Source organism: Haematobia irritans, chromosome 1, assembly GCF_050003625.1.
Source record: "Haematobia irritans isolate KBUSLIRL chromosome 1, ASM5000362v1, whole genome shotgun sequence".
In the NCBI taxonomy this organism is placed as follows: Eukaryota; Metazoa; Arthropoda; class Insecta; order Diptera; family Muscidae; genus Haematobia; species Haematobia irritans.
The window spans coordinates 188607733-188635346 of record NC_134397.1 but is presented as its reverse complement, the minus strand read 5'-3'; the positions used below and the strand labels follow the sequence as shown (position 1 = coordinate 188635346).

The 27614-nt window shown below is 35.0% G+C and overlaps 1 protein-coding gene across 1 annotated transcript; it reads right to left on the bottom strand.

Annotated features, from left to right (window-relative positions):
• Window positions 1–1109: 1109 nt before the first annotated feature.
• LOC142233881 (uncharacterized) lies at window positions 1110–27614 on the bottom strand. Its single transcript, XM_075304945.1, has 3 exons — window positions 27519–27614; window positions 27148–27222; window positions 1110–1870 (listed from the first exon to the last, which is right to left on the bottom strand). The coding sequence occupies exons 1-3, from the start codon at window positions 27612–27614 to the stop codon at window positions 1112–1114; spliced, it is 930 nt and encodes a 309-aa protein (XP_075161060.1). The 3' UTR covers window positions 1110–1111.

Sequence of the window (27614 nt, the reverse complement as noted above, 5' to 3'; positions counted from 1 at the left end):
TGAAAATTTCAAGCAAATCGCATAATTTTGTTCCAAAAGTAGGGCAAGGGGGAGGTCCCCCTCCGCATCCACATATGAAATCATCGGGTACCCCATATTAATTCCATAACCTTACCACATGTTCTCTGTAAATCTCAGATAATTTAAAGAATTTTAGTTTTTTCACTGTACTTCCGCCGCCGCCAAATATCGAAATAAAAAGTAGCGGATCTTTGTCTAGATGCCAACCCCAATCTTCAATGAAAATTTCAAGCAAATCGGTCAACTTTGGTCCAATTTTCAAAAAGTCCGACGAAGGGGAGGTCCCCCTCCGCGACCAGGTGTCAAAAAATGAGGTACCCTATTTTCACCACATGAACGCCCCCTACGATCTCTGAAAGTTTCAAGTAGATCGGTTCAGCCGTTTCGGAGCCAACTCGGAACATACAAACAAACAAACAAACAAATAAACAAACATAGATTGAATTTTATATATATCGATATGCGAAAATTTTTGGTGTATGTTCATATTATAACGGGGCCTCTATTTGGATTTATGTCATAATTTAATTTATTGGTAATATGAGCCAATTAACCTAAATTTCTTTTAGACCTAAGGTTTCTCGGTATGCAATTGGCGTCAAATGTGAAATTTATAGCTCTTTTACACACATAAATAAATAAGATCATTTATATCGCATCATTTGTGGTGGAGTGTACACGTTGGAATTAGAAATTAGTGTTATTAAAATGCGATTTAGTCATATTATCCGGAGTCGACTCCGGAGTCGAGGTTGATGAAAAATGCTGGAGTCGGAGTCGAGCAAATTTGTCTCAACTCCACAGCCCTGGTCAAAGAGTTAACATATGCGTCCCAATTTGCTTATACCCAATTATAAACATCATATAAAATAAAATAAAATATTGTGTTAAATAATTAAATTTTGAACACATATTTTTTTTAACTTTAACATATGAAAACCTATTTTTTTGCTCGTGTTTCGAATAGATTTCAACCTTAAATCTTAGTTCACGTTTATAAAAAAAATTTATTGACATAGACATCTAATAACTTAACAACTAAATAAATTACTAAGCGTTACAATTGTCTTAATTACTACAACGTCAGTTACTACAGCCTTATCTTAGGTGGCAAATATCCGTTATTCGTTGGTGCAGGAGCACCAAGGTCATTAACCGAATTCTGAGTGTTTCTGGGTCCCAAGAGACCCTCGTTGATGGATGCAAAGTCCAGAACAGGAGCAACACCCTCATTTGAATAGCGCGAAGTGCCACCCAAACTATCGTACTCTTGTTGAATAATCTGTTGGGCACGAATAGCATCTTCGTGTGTACGATATTTGACGAAGTGTACCTCCGGCTTTTCGGCATGACCCTGTTGGGCTGACTGCAATTTATCGGCCAATTCACCGACATCGGTCTGTTTGCTGAGCACATAAATGGCTGTTTTCGATTCAGCCGATTGTTTGGCCAGTTGTAAGGCTGCATTTGTTAGGGCATTGTTTTCCGGTGCTCGTATAAAGACAATGCGAAGATTTTTACGCATGGCTGCTGCAGCACGTTCGGCTCCTTCGATATCATTGAAGGCATCTTCTGGTGCTGTATATGAATAGAATTCCTTATTGAATTCTGTCTGGGGTACTAGGGATTGGTATTGTTCTCCATTAACTGCATCGGCAGGGAATCCACCAAGTCCATTGTTAGCTCCAGTGGCAACTCCTTGGTTGGAGTGGGTGGGAGCTGGTGTTGGAGCTGGGGTGGCTGTGATTCCGCGGTGTTTAAATCGATTTCCAAATCCATTATGCGATCGACCTGATGAGTAATTGTATCCCAGTTTTTCAGCATTGGCCAGAGCGAGACAGACAAGGATCTGAAAGAAGAAGAAGACAGATAACCAAATTTGAAAATCGATTAAAATTTGCTTTATTTTCTACGATTTTATTTTTATGGATTTTATGACAATTTTATTGTGGTGGTTTTTACGACCTGATTAATGAATGCACTGTTAAAATACATCATACATATACGATGTGTTTAATTGTCTTCACTTATGGAGAAATAGTTTCGTAAATTAAGTTCGATATGCCTATGATGCCCTCGTTTAGCACTCATTCACTCTTCTAAAGACTAAAGATCATTGCGATAAAGGGAGCAGCATTACTAATCAACTCTTAGGTGGTAATTTAATTACATCAATCTCGAAACTTTAGACGCATCAAAATGAAAAAAAATGAAGCCCACCTTTTTTTAATGACCATCATCGACATTAATTAACCAGATAAAATATGTGTGTTTTGGATGTATTCATTTAATCACCAATGACAACATAAAATAAAATATATTAAATTTCCATTGACAATACGGATCACATACAACGATTCGTACAACCGAAAATTGATCAATATTAGTACATAATTGGAAATAGCCTCAACATAAACCAATTGAATCTTTTGAGCGCCCTGAAAACTTTTTTCATTCGACAATTTTGAAACTTGATTACTTTTCCGCAAGTTGTTCCACAAATATTTCTTTTAAAGCGCATCCCGGAATTCCCCGCCAATTTTTTCCACTTCCGGTGCAGTTCTTTTGGACAAGTCCGCAAACATTTAATTTAAATCGCATGCTGGGATCCCCTATCGATTTTTGTCTACTTCCGATGCAGTCCTTTTGGACAAGTCTTAGAAAGTACGCAATTAAGCAGTTTTAAGTGAAAATTTAAGTTTCGGACAATTAAATTAAATTTCGCGAAAAAGAATAGAAAATCAATAAAAAGTTAAACAAAAAAATTGAAAAAAAAATCATCCCCCTGGGATATGAACCTGGGCCGTTTAACTTTTTCACCTCCATGGAAGTTCTTTTGAGAACGTTGTGCAAATTAGGAGAATTAATGGGAAAATATATTATACAAAAAAAAAAAAAAAAATAAATAAAAACGATGTATAACATAAAAAAATTTTAGAAAAATATATAATAAAAAAAATTGCCGCTGGTGAGGCCGAGTGTTCTAAGGCTTCTGTTATGGTGCCAACCAACCCAGGTTCAAACCCCGGTGGAAGCGAAGAAGTTTTTCAATTTTTAAAAATTAGATAACAAGAAAATAAAAATAAAACAACAAATACTGATAAAAATAAAAAAAAAATATTTTTTTAATAACTTCATCCAAATGAACTTCCAAGGCACAACTTCCAAAGCAATGCAAAGTATCCAAAAGTGGAGTACTTACGTACTATGGCAAGTCCATGTATAATTCATTGGAGATGATCTAAGTTTGCAAATTACTTTTTCGGAAGTTCTTTTTATACCCTCCACAATAGGATGGGGGTATGTTAACTTTGTCATTCCGTTTGTAACACATCGAAATATTGGGGTCTTACCATAAACTATATATATTCTGGGTCGTGGTGAAATCCTAAATCGATCTAAACATGTACATCCTTCTGTTGAAATCACGCTAACTTCCGAACGAAACAAGCTATCGACTTGAAACTTGGCACAAGTAGTTGTTATTGATGTAGGTCGGACGGTATTGTACGTATAGCCCCCATATAAACCGATCCCCAGATTTGGCTTGCGAAGCAAATTTTATCCTATCCGGCTGAAATTTGGTACATGGCGTTTGTATATGTTCTCTAACAATCATGCAAACTGTGGTTCACATCGATCCATAATTATATATAGCCCTCATATAAACCGATCCCCAGATTTGACCTCCGGAGCTATTGGAGGAGCAAAATTCATCCGACCAGATTAAAATTTGGTACGTGGTGAAATTTGGTACATTGCGCTAGTATATGGCCGCTAATAACCATGCCAAAATTGGTTCATATCGGTCTATAGTTATATAGCCGATCCCCAAAAATAATCTACCAACATTTTATTTCTATAAAAAATTTTGTCAAAATTTGTTTACTATAGAAAATTTTGTCAAAATTTTATTTCTATAGAAAATTTTGTAAAATTTTATTGCTATAGAAAATTTTGTCAAAATTTTATTTCAATAGAAAATTTTGTCAAAATTTTATTTCTATAGAAAATTTTGTCAAGATTTTATTTCTATAGAAAATTTTGTCAACATTTTATTTCTATAGAAAATTTTGTAAAATTTTATTGCTATAGAAAATTTTGTCAAAATTTTATTGCTATAGAAAATTTGGTCAAAATTTTATTACTATAGAAAATTTATTACTATAAAAAATTTTGTCAAGATTTTATATCTATAGAAAATTTTGTCAAAATTTTATTTCTATAAAAAATTTTGTCAAAATTTTATTGCTATACAAAATTATGTCAAGATTTTATTTCTATAGAATTTTTTTTTTTAAATTTTATTTCTATAGAAAATTTTGTAAAATTTTATTGTTATAGAAAATTTATGAAAACTTTATTTCTATAGAAAATTTTGTCAAAATTTTATTTTTATAGAAAATTTTGCTAAAATTTTATTTCTATTGAAAATTTTGTCAAACTTAATTATTTACGTATTTAATAGGCCTTTTTGTTTAATATATACCCCGGTGTTAAGAAGTTTTAAGATACCTTGCCATCGGCAAGTGTTACCGCAACCCAAGTAATTCGATTATGGATGACAGTCTTTAATGCAAGTTTCTATGCAATCCATGGTGGAGGGTAGATTCGGCCTGGACGAACTTACGGCCGTATATACTTGTTATTATCTAATTCCGAAGTGAAAAAGGCAACTTTCGTAAGAGAGTACCAATCTTTCGTACATGCAATGAACAGTTTTATTTATTAGCCTCCTAAAGCTAGAGTTAATTTTGTGCCACGGTAAACTAAAAATGTACATTTTTAGTTTACCGTGGCACATTTTTATGTTTTTCAATGTCTGCATATAAATCTGTAATTAAAAGTCAAATAGATAAATCTGCTTATTGGAAAAAAATTGCACAATCTTTGTTGCAAATGAATATTTTATGACCTCAAATATGAAATAATTTTACTTCAAAGTAAAGTAATAATTTTACTCCAATTCGCTACCAAGTATATTGGAAACACATGGGACTCTTAATGAGCAAGTCCAAATCCATTCTTCTTCTTCCATGCTTAAGAAAGAGGACACAGGTTAAGTTAGGTTAGGTATAGTGGCAGTCCGATATTTCAGACTCATTTAGACTATTCAGTCCATTGTGATACCACAATTGTGAACTTCTCTCTTATCACTGAGTGCTGCCCGATTCTATGTTAAGCTCAATGAAACGGGACCTCCTTTTTATAGCTGATTCCGAACGGCGTTCCACATTGCAGAGAAACCACTTAGAGAAGCTTTGAAACACTCAGAAATATCACCAGCATTACTGAGGTGGGATAATCCACCTCTGAAAAACTTTTTGGTGTTTGGTTAAAACTGGGTTTGAACCCACGACTCTGTATGTGCGCAACGGCGGGCATGCTAATCATTGCACCACGGTGGCTCCATAAGCATAGTAAGGCCTCTGGGGGAGAGCTTACTACGCTTAGTAAGGCCTCTGGGGGAGGGCCTTCTCCAGAAAAAATTAGCCCCTCTTCAATGTGAAAACCTATATATGATTTTCCATTATACATTGTTACTGTAGTTTAGATTTGGGGGGCTATAGCGCCCCTGGTTAAAAATGTCTAGATACGGCAATGGGTGCTCCCAAGTTTACGTTTTTCTCTCTTCAGCTATAGGGCCTCATTTCACACCAGAAATGAGGCCTTTCATATTTTTATACCCTCCACCATAGGATGGGGGGTATATTAACTTTGTGATTCCGTTTGTAACACATCGAAATATTGCTCTAAGACCCCATAAATTATATATATTCTGGGTCGTGGTGAAATTCTGAATCGGTCTGAGCATGTCCGTCCGTCCGTCTGTTGAAATCACGCTAACTTCCGAACGAAACAAGCTATCGACTTGAAACTTGGCACAAGTAGTTGTTATTGATGTAGGTCGGATGGTATTGCAAATGGGCCATATCGGTCCACTTTTACGTATAGCCCCCATATAAACGGACCCCCAAATTTGGCTTGCGAGGCCTCTAAGAGAAGCAAATTTCATCCGATCCGGCTGAAATTTGGTACATGGTGTTAGTATATGGTCTCTAACAACCATGCAAAAATTGGTTCACATCGGTCCATAATTATATATAGCCCCCATATAAACCGATCCCCCGATTTGGCTTACAGAGCCTCTAAGAGAAACAATTTTCATCCGATCCGGCTGAAATTTGGTACATGATGTTAGTATATGGTCTCCAACAACCATGCATAAATTGGTCTACATCGGTCCATAATTATATATAGCCCCCATATAAACCGATCCCCCGATTTGGCTTGCAGAGCCTCTAAGAGAAACAATTTTCATCCGATCCGGCTGTAATTTGGTACATGATGTTAGTATATGGTGTCTAACAACCATGCGAAAATTAGTCCATATCGGTCCATAATTATATGTAGGCCCCATATAAACCGATCCCCCGATTTGGCTTGCAGAGCTTCTGAGAGAAACAATTTTCATCCGACCTGGCTGAAATTTGGTACATGGTGTTAGTATATGGTGTCTAACAACCATGCGAAAATTGGTCCATATCGGTCCATAATTATATAAAACCGATCCCCCGGTTTGGCTTGCGAAGCCTCTAAGAGAAGCAAATTTCATCCAATCCGGCTGAAATTTGGTACATGGTGTTAGTATATGGTCTCTAACAACCGTGCAAAAAATTCACATCGGTCCATAATTATATATAGCCCCCATATAAACCGATCCCCCGATTTGGCTTGCGGAGCCTCTAAGAGAAGCAAATTTCATCCGATCCGGCTGAAGAGCAAAATTCTTCCCATTCGGTTGAAATTTGGTACGTGATGTTAGTATAGGGTATTCAACAACCATGCATGAATTGGTTCCTATCAGTCCATAATAATATATAGCTCCCATATAAACCGATCCCCAGATTTGATCTCCGGTGCCTTTTGGAGAAGCAAAATTCATCCGATCTGGTTGAAATTTGGTACGTGGTGGTAGTATATGATATTTAACAACCATGTGAGTTGAAATTTGTGGAGTACAGTCTTTCGTAGAAGTTTCTACGCAATCCATGGTGGAGGGTACATAAGATTCGGCCTGGCCGAACTTACGGCCGTATATACTTGGTTTTTATTGCAGAAAACTTTTAAGGGTTGTCACATAATTTGTCAGATGTTCCACATTCTTTCATGCCATAATAGTACTTCGATTGAAAATTTGCAACATAGTTTTCGTCAACTGATTAATCATCTAACTCAGGGACGTTTATAAGATTTTCGTAACACAATTGTTCTTAAGATGCAATTGTTTCACACTTTTTCAATTTTCAATTCTTGTCTATTCACTGTTCAGTTTTTAAACTTATTCACTTAGATTGTCTTTTAGTAAATTTTATTACTTATTGTTTTGTTTCTTCAATTCACTTACAAGAAATCTACGCATTTCGTACTTGGATCAATTTTAACGAATATTTAAAAGAAAACGTTAACGGAAACCGATGTAGTGACGTTTAGTTAGTGTTTAAGCCCAACGACCGGTCAACCATGGTGTTTTATAGAAAATTTGAATTGACTGTTTTTGTCACACTGGTTACGGGCTTTTGGTGGAGCACATGCATAGCGGCGTCTCTTCGTATTGGGATTGATTGCAACATTGCATACTCCACAAACTATGACATATTTTTTACAAAAGCTGATTAATAACAGGCGGTGTCTTTTTCTTTCCTATACATTTCGATCGCCGAAAATGGGTGTTTTGCAAAACATCAAACGCCAAATGGCCGATACAAGATATTTTAGCGCCAATATACAAAACAAACAAGCGACCAACGAAAACATTTCAGTTTTTGATCAAAAGTTACATAAAAACAAGTTGAATACTCTGATGCCATTGGGTGGCGGTCTTAGGTATTGATAGCTCAGATTACATTAAATGACCATGGGATTAGCTGAGATGATGGGAATGTAATAATGACAGAAAAATAAAAATATTTCTATGGGAGACTAGTTTCCCAAACAATCATGTACCACAGGTGGAAGTTTGTCGACCTAATCATAACCCATCGCTAACCATGGCTATAAATAATACAAGTAAATCATGGTTGGAAATATATTATGGTTTTGGATGAATTGGATTTTCCAACATTCCCACAATTTGTGTCATTTTTTTTGTACGATTTAAATATCCGCAACAGTTTATCAAATTCTATAACAAAGTTTTAAGCTAAAATTTTAAAGCTTTCTATTTTAAAAATTCGTGAACTAAATCAAAGGCGGATGGTTTGTCATTTCGATATCGATTTCTAAATAAAGTATTAGAAATCGATATATCGATCTAACCAAGAAAAACACTTTTTTATACCCACCACCATAGAATGGTGACGGGGGTATAATAAGTTTGTCATTCCGTTTGTAACGCATCGAAATATCGATTTCCGACTATATAAAGTATATATATTCTTGATCAGGGAGAAATTCTAAGACGATATAACGATGTCCGTCTGTCTGTCTGTTGTAATCACGCTACAGTCTTCAATAATGAAGCAATCGTGCTGAAATTTTGCACAAACTCGTCTTTTGTCTGCAGGCAGGTCAAGTTCGAAGATGGGCTGTATCGGTCCAGGTTTTGATATAGTCCCCATATAAACCGACCTCCCGATTTGGGGTCTTGGGCGTATAGAAACCGTAGTTTTTATCCAATTTGCCTGAAATTTGAAATCTGGAGGTATTTTGTGACCGTAAAGAGGTGTGCCAAAAATGGTGAGTATCGGTCCACGTTTTGGCATAGCCCCCATATATACCGATCTCCCGATTTTACTTCTTGGGCTTATAGAAACCGCAGTTTTTATTCAATTTACCTGAAATTGTAAATCTAGAGGTATTATAGGACCGCAAGTACGTGTGCCAAAAATTGTGAGTATTGGTCCATATTTTGGTATAGCCCCCATATAGACCCATCTCCCGATTTTACTTCTTTGGCTTATAGAAATCGCAGTTTTTATTCAATTTACCGGAAATTGGAAATCTGGAGGTATTGTAGGACCACAAATACGTGTGCCAAAAATTGTGAGTATCGGGCCATATTTTAGTATAGCCCCCATATAGACCGATCTCCCGATTTGGGGTCTTGGGCTTATAGAAACCTTATTTTTTTATCCAATTTGTCTGAAATTGGAAATCTAGAGGTATTTTAGGACCATAAAGAAGTCTGCCGAAAATGGTGAGGATCGGTCCATATTTTGGTATAGCCCCCATATAGACCGATTTCCCGATTTTACTTCTTGGGCTTCTAGAATCCGAAGTTTTTATCCTATTTGCCTGAAATTGGAAATCTAGAGGTATTTTCGGGTCATAAAGAGGTGTGCCGAAAACGGTGAGTATCGGTCCATATTTTAGTATAGCCCCCATAAGAACGATCTCCCGATTTAACTCCTTGGGTTTCTAGAAACCGTAGTTTTTATCTGATTTGCCTGAAATTGTGAATATTCTGGTATTTTAGGCTCACAAAAACGTGTATCGGATTAGGTTTTTATAGGTCCATTTGGTAATGCCTCCATATAGACCGACTTCACTTCTTGAGGGTGTAGAAGGCGCACTGATGATGAAAATTGCTTGAAACTCAATGTAAAATTTCCAGATTTTACTTCTACAGATTTAAGATTTCAAATCAAGACGTTATTTTAAAATTTTCTTGCACACTTACAAGAGATGTTAATGATTCCTCTAAAACTCAAACAAAAATGGTTCTTATAAATCCAGAATCTGATATAGTCCTCATGGATGAAATCTTTAAATTTATCTTCGGGAAGTGTCCTCAAGTCCTCAAGCCCTCCTGAAATTTCAAAGGAAACCCTAATATTTGGTTCATGGTGGTGGGTATTTAAGATTCGGCCCGGCCGAACTTACTGCTGTATATACTTGTTTTATCAAAATTCGTTTTTATTATTCAACATAGTTCCCTTCAAGAGCGATACAACGATTATAACGACATTCCAATTTTTTGATACCATTTTGGTAGTACTCCTTGGGTTTTGCCTCAAAATAGGCCTCAGTTTCGGCGATCACCTCTTCATTGCAGCCAAATTTTTTCCCTGCGAGCATCCTTTTGAGGTCTGAGAACAATAAAAAGTCGCTGGGGGCTAGATGTGGAGAATACGGTGGGTGGGGAAGCAATTCGAAGCCCAATTCATGATTTTTTGCCATCGTTCTCAATGACTTGTTGCATGGTGCGTTGTCTTGGTGGAACAACAGTTTTTTCTTCTTCATATGGGGTCGTTTTGTCGCGATTTCGACCTTCAAACGCCCCAATAACGCCTTATAATAGTCACTGTTGATGGCTTTTCCCTTCTCAAGATAATCCCTAAAAAAAATTATTCCATGCGCATCCCAAAAAACAGAGGCCATTACTTTGCCAGCGGACTTTTGAGTCTTTCCACGCTTCGGAGACGGTTCACCGGTCGCTGTCCACTCAGCGGACTGTCGATTGGACTCAGGAGTGCAGTGATGGAGCCATGTTTCATCCATTGTCAAATATCGACGGAAAAACTCGGGTGTATTACGAGTTAACAGCTGCAAACACCGCTCAGAATCATCAACACGTTGTTGTTTTTGGTCAAATGTGAGCTCGCGCGGCACCCATCTTGCACAGAGCTTCCGCATATCCAAATATTGATGAATGATATGACCAACACTTTTCTTGGATATCTTTGAGGCCTCTGCTATCTCGATCAACTTCATTTGTGATTTTTTTTTATGTTTTCGTCGGTAACTACCTCTTTCGGGCGTCCACTGCGTCCACTGCGTTCACCGTCTTCCGTGCTCATTTCACCACGCTTGAATTTTGCATACCAATCAATTATTGTTGATTTCCCTGGGGAAGAGTCCGGAAACTCATTATCAAGCCAAGTTTTTGCTTCCAACGTATTTTTTCCCTTCAGAAAACAGTATTTTATCAAAACACGAAATTCCTTTTTTTTCTCATTTTTTTTTTTCACAATAAAAAAAGTTGCTTCACAAAAGACGCTCTATCTCACAAACTAGTTGACTTGCAGACGTCAAATTTTGACACGAATCATTGAAGGTTAGTACTATATAAAAATAATATGCATTTAATACTAGAGACGATATCTTTGCATCAGACCGGGGGCTTATCAGCCAACCTGTTAAAAATAAGAGTATTATGGTCAAATTTTGGAAAATCGAGCGATGCATATATATATGGAAGCTATATCTACATCTGAACCGATTTGTATAATATTTGGCAGGTTTGATTGATACCACAGAAGGTTACCTTGTGCAAAATTTGACTAAGATCAGTTAAGAAATGAGGCCTCTATGGGCAAAAATAAAATTAATCGGGGCAACTTTGTCAAAATCGGGCGATACATTTGTGTGGGAGCTATATCTAAATCGCAACCAATTTCGATGAAATTTTGCACATACATTTAGTACTAAAGAGGACTGGATCTAGGCAACTTTGTTTAAGATTGTATGTATCGCCCGATTTTGAAAAATTTGCCCTTATAACCTTATTTTTGACCATAGGGGCCTCATTTATTAACTGATCGTACTCAAATTTTACACAAATAGACCTTCTGTGGTATCAATCATACCTGCAAAATATTATACAAATTGGTTCAGATTTAGATATAGGTCCCATATAGATGCATCGCTCGATTTTGTCATATTTGGCCATAATACTCTTATTTATTAACCTATGTTATTCAAATTTCAAATTTTGATGTACTAGCTGATCGTATTTAGACTTACATGTAGCTCCTACATAAATCTATTGCCCTATTTGCAGAAATTTGAATTTATTACCCACAACTAATTGACCGATTTCCTCTTTTTAATAATGTACTCGATATTAGTGGCATATTAACTCTTTTGGTGCAAAATAAACTATAGCTCCTAATATTAGACATTTCTGCTCAGATTGTGACAAGACACCCATAAACATGTACCCCCTTTATGTTCTCCAAAACCTATACCAATGATAAATGCTTATGTTTACTAATTCAGTAGGGGTGGTTTAGGGTATGATATAGTCGGCCCCGTCCGACTTTCTACTTTACTTACTTGTTTATGGGGTTTAAAATCAATATTTCTGGTAGGCACATTTTTTGGCCGATCAAAGTTATTATACCCTGACCACTATGTGGGTATAATGGCCACAATGTGGTTTAGGGTATAATGACCACTATGTGGTTTAGGGTATAAAAAGCAGAAATCGCTCAATTAGTTGTGGGCAATAAATCCACATTTGTGAAAATCGGGCAATATTATTTTGTAAGAGCTACATGCAAGTCTAAATACGATCGGCTAGTACATCAAAATTTGAAATTTGAGTAACATTGGTTAATAAATAAGAGTATTATGGCCAAATTTGGAAAAATCGAGCGATGCATATATATGGGAGCTATATCTAAATCTGGACCAATTTGTATTATATTTTGCAGGTATGTAATATCAGGGAATATCACAGACGGTTACCTTGTGCAAAATTTGAGTACGATCAGTTAATAAATGAGGCCTCTATGGTAAAAAATAAGGTTATTAGGGCCAAATTCGGCAAAATCGGGCGATACATATATATGGGAGCTATATCTAAATTTGAACCGATTTCGATGAAACTTAGCACATTCAGTTAGTGCTATAGAAGATTAAATTTAGCCAAATTTGAGTACAATTGGTTTATAAATAAGAGTTTTACGGCCAAATATGCAAAATCGGGCGCTACATATATATGGGAGGTACATCTAAATCTGAACTGATTTGGATGATATTTTGCAGGTTTGGTTGGTACCACAGAAAGTAACTTTGTGCTAAATTTCAGTAAGATCGGTTAATAAATAAAGCTTTTATGACCACATTTTGAAAAATTGGGCGATGCATATATAGGGGAGTTACATCTAAATCTGAACCGATTTAAATGATATTTGACACACTATAGAAGTACTATAGAAGATTAGAATAAGCCAAATTTGAGTAAGATCGGTCTATAAATAAGGGTTTTATGGCCAAATTTGTGAAAATCGGACGATACATATATATGGGAGATATATCTAACTCTGAACCGATTTCGAATAAATTTGGCACACTTAAAGGATGGTCAATAGCGTTACTTTATGGAAAATTTGACGCCGATCGGTTAGTAAATGATCGCAATCTGACCCTGTTTATCGAAATCGGGCGATACATATATATGGGAGCTATATCTAAATTTAATACGATTTTTTTCCAAATTCAATAGCGTTCGTCCCTGTACCAAAAAAATAAAAGCCACATACCAAATTTCATCAAAATCGGTTAATAATTGCGTCTAGAATCCTGCGAACAACAAATACAGACAGACGGACGGATACCAAGCGCTAGATCGACTCAGGAGGTGATTCTGAGTCGATCGGTATATATTTTATGGGGTCTTAAATCAATATTTCTGGTACACACACAAAATTTTTTTTCTGATTCAATCACCAAATTAATTGATCCAATTAATTTTTTAATTGAAATGTCTTCAATCACGAAAATGATAGTATCAATCACAGTTTTAATCGGGCATTGAAAAAATTCTTGATTAAAAAATCAATTGATTTTTTTCAGAAAATTTCAATTAATTTTTTAATTGATTCAATTAAAAATTTAATTGATGTTGATTGCAAAACTCAATTAATTTATTAATTAATTACTTTCTATTTGTAATTACTTTCTGAAATATAATATCCTGCAACTTCAATACACTTAGTCCAACGCTTTTCTAGCAATTCTATCCCTTGATTAAAATAGTTTTCCTCAAGGTCTTCAAAATAGTGGTTCACAACTGTAATTGCATCTTCATTTGAGGTAAAACGTTTGCCAGCAAGGATTTTTTTTTTAAATTTGGGAACAAGTAAAAGTCACTGGGAGCTAAATCAGGAGAATAAGGTGGGTGGTCAAGCAACTCATACTTTAATTCGTTGATTTTTGCCATTGTTAAAACACTCTTGTGCGCTGGTGCGTTGTCTTGATGAAAAATTATTTTTTTTTTGTTGTAAGCCAGTACATTTTTTCTCGAATTTGTACATTTAATTGATCCAAAAGGTTGCAATAGTACTCTGAATTACTTATTTTTCACTTTTGCAGATAGTAAATCAATAAAATACCTTTGAAGTCCCAAAAAACCGATGCCAAACCTTACCAGCCGATTGAATTGTTTTTGCCTTCTTTGGGGCACTTCTTCCAGCTTCACTCCATTGTTTGGATTGTTTTTTATCTCTGGAGTATAGTGGTGGATCCATGTCTCATCAACAGTTATTGGAACGACGCTTAAAATCCTTATACTACGTTGGGTATTAGGTCGTATTTTTATATTCGAACAGTAAGAAATGCGGTGATGAAAAATACGACATGGGTCATCAAATGACCCCAACGTAGTATAAGGGTTAAAACGATCCAAACAAGCTTGAGAAATGTTCATTCTTATGCGTTTTTGATCGACTGTTAACAAATGCGGCACCCATCTTGCAGAAAACTTTTTCATCTGTAGTTTGTCATGCAAAATTAAATGGACTCGATCACTTGAGATGCCCATGATATTAGCAGTTTCAGGCACTTTTATTCGTCAATCATTTAATTCCATATCATGCACTTGGCTACAATTTCTGTTGTTGTTGCTGTTTTTGGACGTCCACTACGTGGTTCATCTTCAATGCTTGTACGACCACGTTTAAATTCAGCAACCCAATTTTTTACTGTTGCATATGAAGGAGCATTTTCATCTAACACATTCACCATATCATTATGAATTTCTTGTCCCGATAAACCTTTTTTATGTAAATATTTAATGACAGCATGCATTTCTAATTTTTTCATTGCAAAATATCAGCCAAATCGGTTCAGATTTAAATATAGCTCCCATATATAGCTTTCGCCCGATTTACACTCATTTGCCCGCAGAGGCCAATTTTTTGCTCCGATTTAGTTCAAATTTTGCACAGGGAGTAGAATTAGCATTGTAACTATGCGTGCCAAATTTGGTTTGAAATCGGTTCAGATTTGGATATATCTCCCATATATAGCTTTCGCCCGATTTACATTCATATGACCACAGAGGCCAATTTTTAACTCCGATTTAGTTGAAATTTTGCACAGGGAGTAGAATTAGCATTGTAGCTATGAGTGCCAAATTTGGTTTGAAATCGGTTCAGATTTGGATATATCTCCCATATATAGCTTTCGCCCGATTTACATTCATATGACCACAGAGTCCAATTTTTAACTCCGATTTAGTTGAAATTTTGCACAGGGAGTAGAATTAGCATTGTAGCTATGCGTGCCAAATTTAGTTGACATCGGTTCAGATTTAGATATAGCTTCCATATATATGTTTTTTTGATTTCGACAAAAATGGTCAAAATACAAACACTATCCTTGTAAAATCACCACTGCTTAGTTGAAAAGTTGTTAAAATGTTTCTAATTTTCCTAAACTTCTAATGCATATATATCGAGCGATAAATCATAAATAAACTTTTGCGAAGTTTCCTTAAAATTGCTTCAGATTTAAACGTTTCCCATATTTTTTTACTAACATTGTGTTCCACCCTAGTGCATTAGCCGACTTAAATTTTGAGTCTATAGATTTTGTAGAAGTCTATCAAATTCTTCCAGATCGAGTGATATGTAAATGTATGTATTTGGGACAAACCTTTATATATAGCCCCCAACACATTTGACGGATGTGATATGGTATCGAAAATTTAGATCTACAAAGTGGTGCAGGGTATAATATAGTCGGCCCCGCCCGACTTTAGACTTTCCTTACTGGTTTCATTTATTTATAGTTGATACTTTTTTTTAAGTAAATGCTCAATTATGTGAATAATTATAGCTAATGGCACCGTCATTTATTATATTTTATTAAGTCATTAACGGCCAAATGCATTACATTTTGAGAATATCAATTCAAAAATTACCGAGAAGTATTTATTATTGTCATTACAAGTTAGTCATTATAACTCACCGCAATGTAATGCAATGTGTAATGACAGCTTTAATCCTGGTAATGTAACTTGTAATGAGATGTGGTTACCTAGTTTTTGCTGGGTTATCACAAAAATAATATACTAATGCTAAATTATTCTCTATTATTCTTATATTTACTATAAGATTAGTAATAAAATAAATGCTCTAACTAATCACAAAATGACTACGATAAAATGTCAAAACACATTTCTTTGCGTGAATATAGCAATTTCTTCAAGTGTTTGCTACACCCTTGCATATATTTGATTCAACACAAAACTGGAAGATGGATGCATTTTTTCCATAAATACCCACAAATATATTAGCGGCTCTTATGCATAAATGATGAAGATTAAATGTGATTAGGGCTTGAATTAATTTACACAGCACATAACCACACACATACAAGACAAACTCAAACTCAATAAAGAGCTGCTGTAACGAACAACTTTTTTTTTCAAAATCCCCTTTTAAATACCCATAATTAGAGTTTATTTGGATATTAATAGGCAAAGACATAGGCTACAAACACAGACGACACTGAAGCATACACCACCGCAATTGCCAACCATCTTACCACTCATCATCATCTAATGTTGGTTGGAAATTTTCAATTTTCGGTATTCGCTTTATGTAACCATCTGAACAACCATCCCAATGGGACGACAACAAACCAAAAGACAAAACAATAGAATCAAAATTTGTGTTTGGTTTTGGGTTTGTTTACAAATCTTTTTGTAATGGGTTCCTCATTCATCTTGGAAGCCCGCACAGATAAAATAGACGCTGATAATAGCGTTCACATGTTTTACATTTTGATTAACCCCCCCAACCAATAATTAATTGGTAACAAAAGCAGCAGCAACAACAACAACGAAACCTCGTTACTACCAACAAACGACATCGATTTGACAAACCCTCTGCGGAGCCACATGTGGTCTAAACACTCCATCATACAAACCGAAAAAGTTTGTATGCGACATGTAAATAATGGGCGGTTTGACATCAATGTCAACCTGTTGCATATCTCCGATGTTTGTTGAATATGTTCCTGTAATCGGGGCTTATTCTTTGTTCGATCAACAAATAGGGTTTCTTTATGACAACTGGGTTAATTACAAGACATTAAAGAAATTGGCAAATTTGAAGTTAGATTACAAATGTATGATGGTTATGTGCGATATATCTCACAAGTTATATATGTTCATTGAGAGGAGTATATAAGTCTGTATTTTTATACCCACCCACCACCATCATAGGATGGATGCTGGGTAGTGCAACAACATACTAGTGCTTAGCAAAAAGTCGATTTACCAAGTAATGCTTTTCAAAATTGGGCCAAAGTTCTGCGATTTGGGTGAAATTTCCAATGAAGGTTAGGGGTGATTTCTAGACAAAGACCCGCTACTTTATTTTTCGATATTTGGTCGCGGAGGGGGACCTCCCCTTTATACGATTTTTTAAAGTACATTAAAAAAAAAAAACAAGTATATACGCACCCTCAAAAAAAAATCGCTTCTGTTTTTTTTTTTTTGAGGGTGCCAAACACATTTTGCTTCAAGCATATACATTTTTGGGTATTGCCCAAACATTTATATATTTGATTTCTTCCAATACATAGTATGTTTGAAAGCATATTGGTCTAAACAATATAATATGTTTGGGTGGTCTTAGTTCCAAACATTATGTATTTTTCCATCCAAATTCAAAATTGTTGTCTTCCAAAAAACTATATGTTATTATGTGAACATATAATATGTTTGGAAACATTTTGAACCCAAAAATATTATATGCTTAGAAGAATTTTCTCCCAAAGAAGGTTGTGCTCAATTTTTTTTTCTGCCTAATTGTATATTCCCTCACATTTTTCTCACTTCTTAGCACCTTTTTCTGTAATACAAACATTAGTTGTGTTCCTTTACGTACTACTAGTTACTAATTTTACTAGTTTTTACTAGAAACCGTTCCTCAACCCCAAAAAATAGTAAAAGTAGTAAACAATTTTAAGAGAACAATGTCAAAATGCATGTCTCTTTTAAATTTTTTTTACTACAAGTTACTCGGCAAATTCTTTCGAGTAAAAGTTGTAGATATGTCATGACAAAAATAATTATTTGTTTTCAAATTTTCCAAACTAAAGTAGTTCCAAATAGCTTTTTTTTGGAAATAATTCTGTAACTTTTTAATGGATTAAGATATCATCATAATTTTTTCTTTGTGCCAAAGCTGAAATGTTTTTCTCTATATTTAGAGGTTTGTAGGTCCCTAGTGTATTCACGGGCTGGTCTATAGACGTTGGAAGTTGGACACCTCGGATGTATGAAATTAAGTGTTACTTGGCAAACGCGCAATTATGCACCGATTTTCATGATTTTTGCTTTGCTGGATAGAACTTATAAACTACCATAAAAAGATTGCGTATGTGTGCGAATATATCTAATATTTGCGAGATAGGGCCTTACAATTTATTTTTTTGCAAAATTTGAACAAAGTGGGGTCTATATTTGGAGTCTAGAAGGACTACATTCCTTATAAAATTCTACGTATTCTGGAGGAAAATTTTGTGCACCTTTGTGCTTTAGATTTAACGTGTAGACTCCACGATTTGGAATTTCAAAACAATGCCGAACCAATACCACTTGTTTCGAAGTAACGTGTCTGGTAATATTTCAGCACTATAGGTTCATTATTGAAGGAAGTAGCCTGATTACAACAGATAGCCAGACAGAGAGACATCGTCTTATAATTTCTCCCTGACCAAGACTATATATACTTTCTATAGTCAGAATTCGTTATTTGTATGTGTTACAAACGGAATGAAAAACCCCACCTTATAAGATACTGATAATATGCGCTATTACTCTACTTTATGGCACAGAAGCCAGAGTTTTACTTTGATTAAAAATTTTGCAAAAGGAGTACTTTTTATAACAAAGTAAAAACCATAGCTTCTTTCTATCGTAATAAGGATTTCGAAGTTTCCTGCAAAAAATCTGCCATTTGTCAAAAAAAAAAAATTTCGATATAAAAGTATTTAATTTACCTACATGTTTTGAAAATATTTATTCAAATCACAATGCTTCTTTTGTTTTTTATTTGACATTTTTACAATTTTTACTATATTTTCGTTCCTGTACATTTAACAAATATAGAAATCTGAGAGGATTTTCAATATTTCTCTCTTTTACTACTTTTTACTACGAGTAAAGTAAAGGAACACACCTATTGTAGAAGAAATTATTAAATTTTATAATTTTTTTTAAATTTTACCTTTTGCCGGGCGGGGATTCGAAGAGCGGACCACACAGTTTGTAAGCCAGCACACTAACCACTGGGCTACGTAGCTGTTATGGTCATCAAGAGATAATTATCGTTATAAGTCATATTTATATAGCATAGCTTGCGGCGCCCACGAGCCGATGCAAACATAACATTGTTTAACAACATAACATTGTTAAACATACATTTGTTGGCGACGTGGAGCAGTGGTTGGTACGTCCGCCTTGCATGCCAAGGGTCCTGGGTTCGATCCCTGCTTCGACCGACACCATTTTTTATTTTTTTTTACATATATTTTTTTACGTATATTCCAAATACGTTCGGAATATCCCGAAAAGGTGTTAAACATTACATACTACTATATTAACTTTTTACTACGAAACTGTAAAGTGTGTCTTATAAAAGACTTAAATTCAGAAAATAACAGTGCTTGATATAAACGAAATGGACTGATTTCAAATCATGTATTATTTTTTATTGCAAAAATAAAAAATTTGTAACAAAAAAGGGTTTTGTACACAAGTTTGAAATTTTAGAAACAATTCAAAAAACTCTTACAAAGGAAGAATGTGAAGTCGAGTAATATATAAATATTTTTCCATCGAATCCTAAAGTTAACGATAACCATTCAAAAGCACATTATATTTAAATTCGAAACAATAATTTTACAACCAACACATAAATTTATTTAGGTGTGAACAATTGTTTGCTTTCTTTAATAATTTATTCTAAAGAAAATAAACTTATTCAATTGTTGCTTTGGATCATTCCCCACCAAGTTATAATACAATTTGCCTAAAAAAGTTATAATGTTATTCTGGTTATACCGATGCGAGTTTGGCCGTTAAAATGAGAAATAATTTTACTGGCAAAACTCAAACTCAATGTCCGCTTTTATTTTCGATAGTATCCGTCAACTCCTCTTGGACTACTTATTAATAAAGAGGAACTAAACTTTGTTTTTATAGATCTTAATGTTTAATTTTTCACTGTTTCCCAATGTTTTCATTTTACTGTAACAACTCTAAACAGAGTACACTGAAAAAAATATTGTCGTGTGGCCAAAGATTTCATGTCCTTAAAATAAGAATACAAATTTTGCTTAGCTTAGACGACGCATTTCTCTAATATAAAGTTTTTTCCATGTTCAAAAGTCCATAAACGTTCCAATGAAGTCGTGTTGTCCTTATAATTAAGTGATTTGACTTGAAAATGGGTATCATAACATGAAAGAAAAAATTTTGAACTAAGGTCAACTTGACTTTAATAATTCAGAAAAAATCTTTAAAACTAATGAAATTGTCTTTAAATTTGTTGCATTTTTGCATCTTGACTACAAAGCAAAAATCGTTAAAAAAATAGGACATGTTTTTCAACACTTTATTTTAAAGACGTTTTTACTTGAAACATAGCACAATTTCTACTGTCTTGCTTTTAACGGACTTTTTATAGCATATGAAAAAAGCTGAAAACTCGAAAAAATAAAATTTGCTTCATAGAGTCAAATACACAAGACCCACATTTAAAAGAGAATTATGTCTTAAAAGTATCCTTACTTGAATTCTCGGCTTCATTGGCTCGGAATCAATACCAAAATTTTTAAAATAGAGACACGATCTTTGGAACCGGGCATGCTATTTTTCAGTGTATATTGCCCTTTCGTTAGTTTTTATGAAGATCCCTTTAATTACCTTTGTTTGAATATTTTGACTTACTCGTCCTACACTCAAAAAAAAGTGAACTCTCTATTTCACTAAAGCCAATTTAACTTTATTTTAGTTCATAGAAATATTATGTTTGGAGAAAGTTTTCTTTAATCTAATACTTTTTTGTGTACGTTAGTTAAATTAACTAAACCCGAGGAAAAAATATACTCAAATGAAGCATAAAGATTAACTAAATTCGTGTCTTCCACAAAATAGTTCAAAATTTCTTTAAATTTGTAAATTTTACCAAAAATGCGTCCATCGTGAACTTGGTATGTCACTAAAGACATTCTTGCAATTTTGAACTCCAAGTTTTTTCTTCAAACTACCAAATTTTCTTTAGCAAGTGAAAAAACTTTGTTATGTCTAATAAATTTTCTTGTATTTGTCGAAAAATATTTACTTATTTTTATGTCATCGGCGTGATGCCAACGTTTGTAATACTGTTTAGTTAAAATTTTCTACAAATATTCAAAATTTTCTAAGATTATCCGAAAGTTTTCTTCCTGGTGGGTTCACTGTTTTTTCAGTGTACGTTCTGATTTGTTTTGACGAAATAAAAAAAGTGCCCGTAATGCGAAAACACTCAAAAAAAAAGTGAACTCTCTATTTCACTAAAGCCATATTAACTTTATATTAGTATAGAATCATTATGTTTGGAAAAAGTTTATTTTAGTCAAATAATTTTTTGCGTATGTTAGTTAAATGAACTAAAAAACGGGAAAAAGTTATACACAAATAAAGCATAAAGATTTCCTAATTTCGTATTTCTTACAAAATAGTTCATTATTTCTTTAAATTTGTAAATTTTACCGAAAATGTGTCCATCATGAACTTCGTATGTCACTAAAGACATTCTTGCAATTTTGAACTCCAAGATTTCTCTTAAAACTACAAAATTTTCTTTAACTACTGAAAAAATTTAGTTATGTCTAATAAATTTTCTTGAATTTGTCGAAAAATATTTACTTATTTTTGCCATATCGGAGTGATGCCAGCGCTTGTAATACCCTTTAGTTAAAATTTTCTAAAAAAGTTCCAAATTTTCTAAAATTAATCGAAAGTTATCTTTCCTGGTGGGTTCACTGTTTTTTCAGTGAATGATAAACAAAACCCATGCTTTTTTTATTAAATGTCTTTTCTCTTGGCTCCGAATGAATTTTCTCTCCGAATACTCATTTTAATCTTTTTACTTAAGCATATACAATTTTTGGCGGTCTTATATCACAGCATATATATGTTTACTCCAAATTTGTAAATTTATACTTGTTTATATTCACACATAGTATTTTTATACCCTCCACCATACGATGGGGGGTATATTAACTTTGTCATTCTGTTTGTAACACATCGAAATATTGCTCTAAGACCCCATAAAGTATATATATTCTGGGTCGTGGTGAAATTCTGAGTCGATCTGAGCATGTCCGTCCGTCGGTCTGTTGAAATCGCACTAACTTCCGAACGAAACAAGCTATCGACTTGAAACTTGGCACAAGTAGTTGTTATTGATGTAGGTCGGATGGTATTGAAAATGGACCATAGTGGTCCATGTTTACGTATAGCCCCCATATAAACGGACCCCCATATTTGGCTTGCGAGGCCTCTAAGAGAAGCAAATTTCATCCGATCCGGCTGAAATTTGGTACATGGTGTTAGTATATGGTCTCTAATAACCATGCAAAAATTGGTCCACATCGGTCCATAATTATATATAGCCCCCATATTAACCGATCCCCCGATTTGGCTTGCGAGGCCTCTAAGAGAAGCAAATTTCATCCGATCCGGTTGAAATTTGGTAGATGGTGTTAGCATATGGTCTCTAATAACCATGCAAAAAGTGGTCCACATCGGTTCATAATTATATATAGCCCCCATATAAACCGATCACCAGATTTGACCTCCGGAGCCTCTTGGAAGACCAAAATTCATCTGATTCAGTTGAAATTTGGTACGTTTTGTTAATATATGGCCTCAAACTCCCATGCAAAAATTGGTCGGTATCGGTCTATAATTATATATAGGCCCTATATAAACCGATCCCCAGATTTGCCCTCCAGAGCCCGTTGGAAGAGCAAAATTCTTCCCATTCGGTTGAAATTTGGTACGTGATATTAGTATATGGTATCCAACAACCATGCAGGAATTGATTCCTATCAGTCCATAATTATATATAGTTCCCATATACACCGATCCCCAGATTTGACCTCCGGTGCCTTTTGGAGAAGCAAAATTTATCCGATCTGCTTGAAATTTGGTACGTGGTGATAGTATATGATATTTAACAACCATGTGATTTGAAATTTGTGGATGACAGTCTTTCGTAGAAGTTTCTACACAATCCATGGTGGAGGGTACATAAGATTCGGCCTGGCCGAACTTACGGCCGTATATATTTGTTTTTTTTTTTATACCCTCCATCATAGGATGGGGGTATATTAACTTTGTCATTCCGTTTGTAACACATCGAAATATTGCTCTAAGACCCCATAAAGTATATATATTCTGGGTCGTGGTGAAATTCTGAGTCGATCTAAGCATGTCCGTCCGTCCGTCCGTCTGTTGAAATCACGCTAACTTCCGAACGAAACAAGCTATCGACTTAAAACTTGGCACAAGTAGTTGTTATCGATGTAGGTCGGATGGTATTGAAAATGGGCCATATCGGTCCACTTTTACGTATAGCCCCCATATAAAGGGACCCTCAGATTTGGCTTCTGGAGCCTCTAACAGAAGAATATTTCATCCGATCCGGCTGAAATGTGGTATATGGTGTTGGTATATGGTCTCTAACAACCATGCAAAAATTGGTCCACATCGGTCCATAATTATATATAGCCCCCATATAAACCGATCCCCAGATTTGGCTTGCGGAGCCTAAAAGAGAAGCAAATTTCATCCGATCCGGCTGAAATTTGGTACATGGTGTTGGTATATGGTCTCTAAAAACCATGCAAAAATTGGTTCACATCGGTCCATAATTATATATAGCCCCCATATAAACCGATCCCCAGATTTGGCTTTCGGAGCCTCAAAGAGAAGAAAATTTCATCCGATCCGGCTGAAATTTGGTACATGATGTTGGTATATGGTCTCTAACAACCATGCAAAAATTGGTCCATATCGGTCCTTAATTATATATAGCCCCCATATAAACCGATCCCCAAATTTGGCTTGTGGAGCCTCTCAGAGAAGCATATTTCATCCGATCCGGCTGAAATTTTGTACATGGTGTTGGTATATGGTCTCTCACAATCATGCAAAAATTAGTCCACATCGGTCCATAATTATATATAGCCCCCATATAAATCGATCTTCAGATTTGGCTTGCGGAGCGTCAAAGAGAAGCAAATTTCATCCGATCCGGCTGAAATTTGGTACATGATGTTGGTATATGGTCTCTAACAACCATGCAAAAATTGGTCCACATCGGTCCATAATTATATATAGACCCCATGCAAAAATTGGTCCACATCGGTCCATAATTATATATGGCGCCCATACAAACCGATCCCCAGATTTGGGTTACGGAGCCTCAAAGAGAAGCAAGTTTCATCCGATCCGCCTGAAATTTGGTACATGATATTGGTATATTGTCTCTAACAGCCATGCAAAAATTGGTCCACATCGGTGCATAATTATATATAGCCCCCATATAAACCGATCCCCAGATTTGGCTTGCGAAGTCTCCAAGAGAAGCAAATTTCATCCAATCCGGTTGTAATTTGGAACATGGTGTTAGTATATGATCTTTAACAACCGTGCCAGAATTGGTCCATATCGGTCCATAATTATATATAGCCCCCATATAAAACATTCTCCAGATTTGACCTCCGGAGCCTCTTGAAGGAGCAAAATTCATCCGATCCGGTTCAAATTAGGCACGTGGTGTTAGTATATGGTCGCTAACAACCATACCAAAATTGGTCCAATCACACAAAAATTGGTCCATATCGGTTCATAGTCATGGTTGCCACTAGAGCCAAAAATAATCTACCAACATTTTATTTTATTTCTAGAGAAAATTTTGTTAAAATTTTATTCGGTTCATAATAAAATTTTCATCATTGTCAAAATTTTATTTCTATAGAAAATTTTGTCAAAATTTTCTTTCTATAGAAAATGTTGTTCAAATTTTATTCGGTTCATAATCATGGTTGCCACTCGAGCCAAAAATAATCTACCAAGATTTTATTTCTATAGAAAATTTTGTCAAAAGTTTATTTCTATAGAAAATTTTGTTAACATTTTATTTCTGTAGAAAATTTTGTCAAAATTTTATGTCTACTTTGTCAAACTGAATTATATACGTATTGGATCGATCTTTTTTGATTTAATATATACCACGTATGGACTTACATACAATTTAGAAGATGGTGTTAGGAGGTTTTAAAATACCTTGCCATCGGCAAGCGTTACCGCAACATAAGTAATTCGATTGTGGATGGCAGATGAAGTTTTTACGCAATCCATGATGGAGGGTACATAAGCTTCGGCCTGGCCGAACTTACGGCCGTATATACTTGTTTTTTTTTTTTTTTTTTGAGTTAGTCTTTATGAAATTATTTTTACATCCTGGAAAAGAATAAACGTTTATCATAAAAAATATACTTTTCTTCCATATAGGCTTCCTTACAGCGAAAAACAAATGAGAATCGAACTTTCTTTGTCTAAAATTTCGTTTCGTATTTTTTTGCGTGTAGTTTTGAATGGGCATCATAGATGATAAATGCATTGGCAAAGTTTATCACAAAAATTTATAAATGTGGTTAAATTTCAAGGGCCGATGTTGAATGTGAACCACACCTAAACGGCAAATTTTTTTAACGAACTTTATTTGACATTTCTATATTTCAGACTTACTCAATTTGAACCATTGAGAGATACACAATCCAACAACGTGTTAAAGTTATCCAGACTTATTATGAAAATGGGCGTTTAAATTAAAATGCATATCGTGCATATGTGAGAACACCAGTGCATGCTCGTACAGCTCGTACTGCAGAAAATATTGCTGCTGTTCGCGATAGTATGACTGAAGAGCCGTCCACCTCAACTCGTCGTCGTGCCCAACAATTGCACCTCTCACGCTCGTCGTTGATGAACATTATGCATAAAGACTTGCATTTAAACGCTTACAAGGTGCAATTGGCTCTAGAACTAAAGCCTCTTGACCATTCCAAACGTCGTGAATGGGCAGAATGGTTCCAAGAAATGGCAACATTTTCACCTCAGTGGATTCGTCAATAAACAGAATTGCATTTGGGCGAATGAGAATCCAAGAGTGATTGTCAAAAAACCAAAGCATCCACAAAGAGTGACTGTTTGGTGCGGTTTATGGGCTGGCGGCATAATCGGGCCGTATTTTTTTCAAAAATGAGGCCGGTCAGGCAGTTACTGTGAATGGTGTTCGCTATCGTGAGATGATAACGAACTTTTTATGGCCCGAATTGGAAGATATGGATGTGGACGATATGTGGTTTCAGCAGGATGCTGTCACTTGCCACACAGCTAACGAAACAATGGCTCTTTTGCGCAACAAATTCAATGGCCGTGTTATCACACGTAATGGCGATGTCAATTGGCCGCCAAGATCATGTGATTTGACACCGTTGGACTTTTTTCTTTGGGGTTATTTGAAAGAAAAGGTGTACGACGATAAGCCAGCAACAATTCAAGAGCTAAAGGAAGAGATAATTCGGCACGTTAACGGCATAGAACATCCATTATGCCTCAGCGTCATCGAAAATTTGGATCATCGGATGAAGGTGTGCCACCGAGGTCGCGGCGCCCAATTGGCCGATATTTTGTTCCATACATAATTGAGTAATACCAATATATCATAATAAAATAAAATTACAATAATTTCCTAAATAGTTTGTGTTTTATTCAAAATCAACATCGGCCCTTGAAATTTTAACCACCCTTTATTATTTTCCAAACAAACTTCCTTACAGCGAAAAGCAAATAATAAACGATATTTCTTTGTCTAACATTTCGTTTGAGAGGAAACAATTATTTTTCTATGTGTAGTCTGGCTACCACAGTTACTGAAACTATTTGTTTCTTTACGCTTTGTTTAAACACGTGCGATTTTTTGCAAATAAAATATAAATTTTGATGTCAAAAATAAAAATCGCCATAAATAGCCCACATACTATTTTAGTCGGATATGGATATTTTTGCAAAAACAAAAGTCTTTCAAAAAGATCATCCACACTATTATATTCGAACTGTATGAAAGTGAAGATGATAATTTAATATATTAGTAAGTCACAAACGACGTTATAATTTATGACAGAAATACAATAGAAAATAATACTATCAAATTACTAATCAATCTGTATTGTTTTGCAAAGCTTAGCTGTAATTTCTATACAAAATAGGTCAAGTTAATATGGTCTTATTCAATTCCCCAGTGTTTTTTTCGTCATTGACATCGCCTATTGATGATATTTATGAGTTATAAAATGGTCATTCGGACATTTCGCATCAATGTGGATTTATTGACAACTCTTGATGAACTTACTTGCCCACCCAAAATCAAACTAATTGACTGCCTTTCCACAATATTTGCGTAATGATATTCAAAAACAGTCTCATTAAATTCCTTTGTAGTATACAT

What these genes read in the sequence shown, in the direction of transcription:
- LOC142233881 (XM_075304945.1), bottom strand. Translation starts at nt 27,614, where the DNA reads ATGTATACTACAAAGGAATTTAATGAGACTGTTTTTGAATATCATTAC. An exon ending in GTTTGATTTTGGGTGGGCAA is followed by an intron (nt 27,223 to 27,518) that starts GTAAGTTCATCA and finishes ACTTTCATACAG; the next exon opens with TTCGAATATAATAGTGTGGA. An exon ending in ATCCATATCCGACTAAAATA is followed by an intron (nt 1,871 to 27,147) that starts GTATGTGGGCTA and finishes TTCTTCTTTCAG; the next exon opens with ATCCTTGTCTGTCTCGCTCT.